Source organism: Myzus persicae, unplaced genomic scaffold (assembly GCF_001856785.1).
Source record: "Myzus persicae strain clone G006 unplaced genomic scaffold, MPER_G0061.0, whole genome shotgun sequence".
Taxonomy (NCBI): Eukaryota; Metazoa; Arthropoda; class Insecta; order Hemiptera; family Aphididae; genus Myzus; species Myzus persicae.
Window position 1 is genome coordinate 195,619 of NW_019103155.1, and position 9,217 is coordinate 204,835.

General features: G+C 28.9%; 1 protein-coding gene across 1 annotated transcript; it reads right to left on the reverse strand.

The window, feature by feature from the left end:
* Window positions 1-4,350: 4,350 nt before the first annotated feature.
* On the reverse strand, window positions 4,351-8,587 carry LOC111033877 (Hermansky-Pudlak syndrome 4 protein homolog). Its single transcript, XM_022314811.1, has 12 exons — window positions 8,067-8,587; window positions 7,053-7,287; window positions 6,647-6,862; window positions 6,492-6,586; window positions 6,366-6,435; window positions 6,072-6,230; window positions 5,758-6,002; window positions 5,489-5,697; window positions 5,352-5,417; window positions 5,049-5,293; window positions 4,662-4,903; window positions 4,351-4,602 (listed from the first exon to the last, which is right to left on the reverse strand). The coding sequence occupies exons 1-12, from the start codon at window positions 8,072-8,074 to the stop codon at window positions 4,434-4,436; spliced, it is 1,959 nt and encodes a 652-aa protein (XP_022170503.1). The 5' UTR covers window positions 8,075-8,587; the 3' UTR covers window positions 4,351-4,433.
* Between the last annotated feature and the right edge of the window lie 630 nt (window positions 8,588-9,217).

Consider the following 9,217-nt stretch of genomic DNA (forward strand, 5'->3'; position numbering starts at 1 on the left):
TATTACCCACATATTATAAACAAGATATACAGTAGGTGCACAACCCATGTATAGAAACAATGTAATAATTTATTGTATTAATTAATTATGTAAATAAAGAGATATAAAACTCTTATAAAATCTTAATTCAGTAGCAACTAGCAAGTGACCATCATTTAGATCGACCGTATAGATAGCAATGTTTTTATGAGTGATAACTAATAATTATGGTACCTATATAACCGAGTGGACCGTGGACGAGTGGTATTACCCATAGGCAATAAGTAAACAAGTAGTAGCAGCCTTAGATATTGAAGAATTTGGAATATCATACTCACTGTTCTATTTACAACCGCGGTCTGGTGGTCATGATACACACAAAACTCTAAGTATTAAAAGCCCTCTTCATTTGTCTATCAGTCTCTTCAACTTCATGAGGATTTCCTGGCCGGCGAGATGTTTGTCGTTGTATTTGGATGTTTTCTTGTGTTGGTTGACAAGTTAAATTGTCAGGTGAATTGAATTCATTGCTTTTGTCATTATCATTTTCTAATGTTTCCTGGTCAATTATTTGCGAAATATTTCTCAAAAATATTGAAAAAATGTATGTGATTATAAATAATTATAATAATAATAAGATTATATAAATTTATAATTATAATTAAATAGGTAGGCAATTAGTAATTAGTAGAGGATTGATTTGATTGATTGATTATCCAGTGCCGTAAGCCTATGAAACACAAAGTACAACGAATGTACCTATCTAAATTGTATATTAATTTATTGGATATAATTTGCAGCCTTGCAGGGTAAAAAGAAGATACCAGAAGACGAAGACGAATAATAAGAACCAGCGCTCTAAGCGGAATTTGGGGTGTTTCGTGGTCGTCATAATATTTTTCAAATCCCCCTTTTTAAAAATAAATTTGATGTTGAAATGAGTATTTATGATTTTATGGACTATATACAAATTTACAATCACTAATCAGTCATTACTTAGTAACAAATTTAGTTTAGCAGCCATGCCAATTCTACAATTTTTTTTTTTTTTGGAAACCTATGTATCTCAATGAGTTTAGAACGATGGTGTAAAAATTAATTGGCGGAAGACATTAGTTTTTAAGTTATAGCCTTACGAAGTTCACAATTATGGGTGTTTTTTGCATGCGCATAACGCTCTATTTTGAAAAAATATTGAAAAATTGGAAAATTCGTGTGGGAGCTAAACTAGATTTATGCAAATTTTTTTTTCAAACATAAATATGCCAAACTATTGTTGTGTGCTAGAACTTCATAACATATCTACAACTATTTTTAGAGTACCACAAAATTAGGATATGAAGAAAAAGTGGGAAGAAGCGTAGGGGCTTACTATTAAAAAGTTACCATATTTGTGCTACCTACCCTTTTTGAAGACTCTGATATCATCAGTCAATAGGAGTCTGCTCAAGAGTCTACTAAGTAAACTGTGAACTAATTTTCAACGTTAATATTTTCAATTTCCATCAATTGATAAAATTATAATATTTTTGTAATATTATTAATACTTAGATATGTTTGAACCGACTTTATTTAGAAAAAATAAATACCACTTTTCGGCTAACTACAGGATGACTTAAAACACCCCAATCGACAAAAGTCTACCTACTAGCAGGCATGAAGGTATTCAAATAGAATGTGGTGCACAGATAAGGAACTATATTTAATAATTATATAATATATATATTCAGTCTTGTAAAGTACTTGAGTAAAAGTATTCAAATACGTATTTTAAATACTTTTTAAAATGTACTTGAACAAGGTATTTTAAATACTTTCTCAAATTAGTTATCTGTACTTAAAATTAAATACTTATTTGGGTAAGTTTACCTATATAACTGTTTTCTATTTTAGTTTTAATTTTAATCGTGTCAATTCTTAATAAAATTTTTAATTTTTTTACTGTTAATTTTACTCAACCAAAAATTCTTCTACTCCGACAAAAAATGTGTACATTTTGATAATTATATCAAACAGTAAATGGTGTAAAATGCTCTATAAAATTTGCGTAAAACATGAAATTCAGTTTCTGTTGATTTATATTGTGAAAAAATGCATGTATAAAAAAAATTAAAAGTATCTCTAAATACTTTTTTAAAGTATTTGTATTTGTTTAATCAAATACTTATTTTGAATACGTTTCAAAATAAACATCTGTATTTGTACTTGAATAATTTTAAAAAGTATCTTTTACAAGACTGTATAATATATTATTAATTATTATATAGTTCAATGGTTCATCATCGTGAGTTAACCACCGATTATATTTTATATATTGTATGGCATAACTGAGAGAGAAAAAATATGTTTTGGGCTATTATAGGACATAGAGGAATATTTTCATAAAGTTTTATCATTCATATATATTGATATTGTATCATTGGAATTTGTATGTTCCCCCGAGGATTTTGCAGCACTGGACATTACCTCCCTCCCCACCATCAAAGGACAAAACAATTAAATTTTACATACGAATATATTGTGTACATTTAATGTTGATAACAAGTGAGTCAACTACAAAGCTAATGTCTGGGCTAGACTGGCTAGAGAGGAGATGCTAAACTATAGGATACAGACTAAAGTAGTTATCTTGACAAAAAAATGTAGAAACTAGAGTATTGTCTAAAGAATAATGAAAAGCTAATAATAAGCTAAATGATAGATTAACAAAATTCAATTAGATTTACAATACATTTGTTATACAATTTAAAATTATTGAAGTTGCTTAAATTTAAATTATGTATTAAACAAAATTGTTTAAAGTAGATTTAAGACGAGTACAATAATTATGATTTGGAACCAAGATGTCATCTTTTACATTTACGTTTATAAACATATTTTTAGTATATAAGGAATTTAATTTTAGAATATTTAAATCATTATATTAACTAGTAGGATACAAATAGGGAATTTTAAAAATGAATTTGTGTATAAAATTCAAAGTTACTTCAAGATTCTTAAAATGAGTGAGGTAAGTACCACCCACAAATGAAATTCCATGAGAAATTATGGTATGTCATTTCATTTACTTTAGAATTTAAAATATGTTTATGTGATTTGTAAGTATAAAAAAAAAATGTAATAGTATTGTTTAAAGAATTAATACAAACGTCTCATTCAAGGGTTTTATCAATGTTTAATTACTTTAGTATTTTATTGAATTGACTATTTAAAATTTTACAATCGCATAAAGTACTAGATTATTTATCTTGAACACAATAATAAGAATGAATAATAATTGTATAGTACAATTTATTGAAATTATTTTTTTTTCCTTGGCTCACATCCAATAAATGTTGATTTAAAAGCACCTAGCCATGAATATATATTGTTTAAATTGATATGTAAAACATTTATTAAAACAAGAATGCCCCAATTACCAGAGAAAATACAATTTGCAAGAGGTATTAAACAATAAATATCTTAGAACAAAAATCTCCACAATAATTTTATTTAAAAATGTGTAATATAGTTTTTAGATCATTTGTGTGTATTCATATACATATTAATACAATTATTTTGTACTCTTGTATAAATAATAAATATACTATTATAAAATATGTGTTATTTTTTCTTTTGTAATCATTATTTATCTGTAAGTTTTTCTATATGATTTTAATTTATTATTAAATTTTATATTTTTTCATAGTATTGGGCATATGAGATAATCATGGTAATACAATAAGGCAATGACTAATTATTATTTTATATATTATGTAATGTGTTAAAGAAATAAGAAAATAATTGAAACAAATGAAGAATTATGAACAAAATAATCATTACTACCTACACGTCCATTAAATGTAAAAATGAATTAATGTTTGATTCACTCTTTGATGGCGGGGAAAGTGGAATTTGTACGGCTCGTTTTTATTTATTTTCATTGGGAGAATAAGAATAGGGAGTCTGCCATCCAGTATATAGTATCGATATATCTCAGTGTATAATGCACAATCTTAGGTTAGGTAACTTTACCGTGATATAATGAGATAAGTTTTGAGGAAATGTTCAACTTCAATGTTCAAAATATATTGTTACCAATTCACTGATCACATTCATAGATGTGCATAATACATTTTATTTTAAAATGATACATCAATATAAATTATAATATATATATGTACCTAATTCTTAAATTAAATTATTATTTATATTCACAAGTATATCTATGCATACATTTAATTGAGTTTATCTTGTACATTTAATGTTTAATAATTAACATATAAATTTGAGTATCAACTGAATAAGTTAAGTTTAAAATGTTGAAAGTTTAATGTTAAATATTAATTTAGATATAAGTTAATACAAATTAAAAAAACACACATAATATAAACTCACGCCAAAAACACGTTTAATTTTTTTACTATAATACTGTATAAATAGTTCGGTGGATTATGTTAAAAATTATGTTTATTCTATAGAATAATAATACCATGGTCTCTTTGAAGTCTTCGTTTTGCAGTTGTAGACACAACACCCATTATATCTGATGGTGTTGGTAGACCGCTTACAATATTGCCACTTTGTTGATAAAACAATTCTCGGCTGCCACATTTGTTTCCATAAACAATATTATCATCATTCCTATAACAATAAATCTATTAAGTTTTAACAAAAAATATAATTAAGGCTCAATGGTCTACCTGATGATTATATCGAGAACCGAAGGTTTTTTTTGGAAAGTATCATGTATAGAAGTTGCTAAAGTTGTTTGTGAACTTAACCAGTTACCATGCTTGTCAATCATACCAGCATTAGTGGTGTCCATAACCATGTAGCCATAAGTTTCATCTGTACCTTGTAAATTATATGCATCCGGGACATTTGTGATTGTGTTGTTTATAGAATGCTCTAAGTCTCCAAGATTGTTGAAACTTAAATTCCACTAGAAAAAAAAATTTTATCTATACACTGTTTCAAAAGAGAATATACCAGATTTACAAGAGAAAACCGGTTTTGCCTGTGGCCGCCTGGTATGTTCTCTTTTGAAACAGGGTATAATTGTAATTATTATAAATGTAAATACATACTAATAGATGAATAAGATCAGCATCAGTTTCTGCTTCTTTTTCTAACAACACCATTATTGAAGTATTTTGAAAGCCAGCAACAAATAGCAACAATTTTTGATGGCTGGCTGCATTAGTTTGTGGTTGAAAACTTGTAGGAGTTCTACATATGCTCTCTGTGGGAGTGGCAAAATTATATGATTCTGCCATGCTAAGTTTAGCCATCAAAGGTGTCATTATATCTTCTTTGAGCGCAGGTTTTCTATCTAAATTATAATTTTATATGAATACGTGAAACGAAACTTTACAAAATTCAAAATTTACCAAGAGCTTGTAAATTTAATGGTATGGAAGTTGGCCGAATTGGTTTTTTTGATTTTAATATTTGTTCTAAATTAATGAATATTATTTTTAACAAAATATAAATTAAACATAATATTTAAAAAATATAGAAATTGTACCTTTTTCGGTCTGTACTTTAAGATCAAGATCAGTATAATGTTGAGATAGTTGTTTGTCATAAAGTGCTTTTGAAACAGCATAGTCGTCATCACGCAATAATGGGAAATATGGGTCACATAATGTTCTATATTTATCACTATGTTTAGAATTGTCATAATTTATTGTTTTAGGCAATAGCCTAAGACTCTGATACCTTGTTGTGTCTTTTCTGGAACAAGAAGTTTTAATTTCATAAACAACACAATATAATGAAAACTAAATGTAATACCTTAAAGTAACAAGTTTTGAGAAATTTGGCATTTCATTCAGAGATGATTCTAGAGAAGAACATTTTCCAGTATTAGACTTGTCTAATCTTTTTTCTGCTTTGATAATAGATTCCTTCACAATATCTGGCATACTACAGATTGATCCACTGTTACTATCTGGGGTATCTTCTTCTTCGACCGTAAACATTGTTTTATTTTCTGGGTTTTTGTCATTTTTTGGACAGTCTTGTGACTTGTCAGCCATCTGCATTGGTTGGTAAAACATTGTTTGAAATTTAAATAATTTATTTGCAAAATTATGTTACACAAATACTTTATTTTTTTGCCGCCATTTTGATGCTTTTTTCACGGATTGTTTCAATGAAGTAGCTGTTTTTCTTATTTGTAATACTTGTTCTCTGTCCACAAAAATATATAAGAGTTGAGTGCCTAATGGTAAATGAAAGCTTCCTTTTACATTTTCAGCTGGTATCTATAATACATGATTCAATTTTAAACAATTGTTATGTAATCATTGATAGCGTAAATGAATAAGTTGTAAGTATTAGGCAGTTAAAAAAAATATGTTATAAAATTAAAATTAAATGTTTTAAATTTAAGTGCCAACCTTATTACAGAAAGGATTTGTCAGTTGAATTAATTTGGTTAGTTCAAATCCAAATTGAGTAACAACAATTCTAGAAATTAAAATAGAATTAGACAAATTAAAACGTTGAGACCACAAATCACATACTTATTTTGATGTAATAACATTCCACCTAAAACCTTGTTTTTTTCTTGCATACTTTCAAGTATTTGCATTGCTTCCAGAAGAATATTTCCTCCACTCTGAAAAATACAAAACAAATAAATATATAAAAATCAAAATATTACCATTGTAGAAATTACCTTGGGAAATTTAAATACTGCCGTGGTACTAAACATGTTTGAAGAAATTAGTAGAAGTGAAAGATATGATGAAATTACTGTATTTAATTGTTCACTGAGGATTTTATGATCTGAGATTTCAGTTATATTAAAGTGAAATGTAACTAAAATATTGTATAAAGTGTTGGCTCGGTTTTGCAAAACACTGTCTGGAATATTTCGATCTGTTCCAACACACTGTAACAGAAAAAATCTAAGAACAAAAGCAATATAATAATTTATAATAGGCTATATTGCCTAAATATTATAAATAATTATAACTATTTTCATTTTAAAAAGTTTTTATACCTGCATACCTATTGTACAAACATAAAAAAAAAAAATAATAATACATATTATTCATGGTTAGTAAATAATCACTATTTACCAGTGTCAAAGAACCAAATTGCCGAATAGCAAACTTTCCCGAACGTAATGCTAATACTGAAGGAGATGAGAAAACTGAAGAAGAAAACTTGACAATTCCCATTAATTGACCACTTAAGGCAAGCTTCTGTGAAGAGCTTACCCATGGGGGATGAAAGTATAAAATAGAATTTTGTGGATCATCAGCTTCGGAAGTACAGAATCGTGGATCGTAAACAAATACAATTAAAAGTTCTCTGAAACACATAATTAAACCCAAAACGATTACAACCAAAAACTAACAATTTAAGTGTACCTAATACCTATGTAAAAATGTTTTACATACATACTATTAAACTAAATGTTCTCCATACATAATATTAAATATAATGTTAAATTATTAGACAAAATCTAATTGCTGTGTGTAGTAAAAACTAAAACGATTCAAATTTCACTTTGTTACTTTAGTTGAATTAATGGTTGGTATTCACAACCAGTGACAGAAAGTCAAGGATTTAAAGTATTGTACCACAGATTGTAAGGATTTCTAACTTTGATTACAACCACAGCTATTCTATGGCTTAATAATTTGATTCAATTATATTTTCTACTAATTTCTCACTATTTCATAAAAATTAAATAACGACCATACACACATGACAAGTCCATTGATATTTTCTCGGTAGCTTGCTAGTCCAATCTGAGCTTGTACACAACCTACGACTACTGCACCGTGTTAATAAAATTATATATTTATCAAATCCTTAAAAATTCACTGTTGTACCTAAGTAGAAAATTGGATTTTAACAACACTTTATCTTATGATTTTTACTTGCGCCTTATCCATTAATTTAGGAATAATCCAGATATTTTTTAAATTTATTTTTTAATTCCTCAAGACCTGAGAGGTACAGTAACATTTATAGATTATAAACCTTTGCTGTTTATGGACGATTGATGATTTCATTAATGGGGGTCCATGCTTCTACTTTACTAACAACATTTTTATCATGCGGTGGTGCAACATTATGCTTACCTCGACATGGCACCAGCTTCTAGGCACTTATTGCGGGCACACAATTTGGTAAGACACTACACCACGGAAGTAAACTAAGGGATATAGTCGACAAGCACAACATTGGTCATCGGATACCATGATCACGATGACGACAGCTGCAGCAACAGCAACGACCGAATTTCACGGAATCATTTAAGAATATTAATCAGCGTTACGTAACCTCTGACGCCTCTGGCGTCTAAGGAGGCTGAGACTCTGAGAGCCATTCGCATGTAAGTTGCCTAAAACGAACGACGAATGAGAAACAGAAGTAGAGGGGGATAGTGGCGATTTAGTGATTAGTTGGATGGCATTTGAATGAAAAGTGAAAACAACAATGTACTGTTAATATTACTATTCATTATATATTATGGTAAATTATTATTCAATCCTTAACAGCTCAACAAAATTTAAAAAACAATGTAAGTGCGTACTGTACTACAACTGTGCAGTAACTACTATTCACTAATCACTATTCTCAGTATTCTGTAATATCACAGATCAGTAGATCAAAATTTTGAGATAAGAATAAAAATAGCAATCACAGCCCCCTCAGTAATATTTATTATACATATTATCTATGGTCACAGCCTTAGATCATTGATAGCACAGATGATATCTGTGTTCATAAGGGCATTCATGGGCCCACGGTCTTAGATTCATGGGCCCTATACACGATCAATTTTAATGTGTCAAAACCATTTTGATATTTTCATTAAGATTGAACACGCCTTCAATATCAACTAATTATTAGATTCTAATACACGGTCAATAATATTAATTACATACTACCTATAATATATTATTTATATAGAATATCGTGTAATATCATTGTCCAGTGGTAAAATGGACGGTGTATATACCATCCCATACTTGGTATCCAAGGTTTATTATTATCTTTAATCATGGTTTATACCACGGAATGGGTACTGATACTGATATCAGTGGTTCATACCATTTGATAATGATTGCAGTACAGAATGCTCAATGCAGGCTGCACGTCGTCGTCTAGAGTAGGGATCTGACCCCATCGTGGTCGGTGGTTGAGTCGCGACGCCGCCGCAATGCTACCGAACCGTTGTTCAAGTTCCGCCCGTTTCGCCTTTCTGCGCTTGCGCGTTCACGTCCGT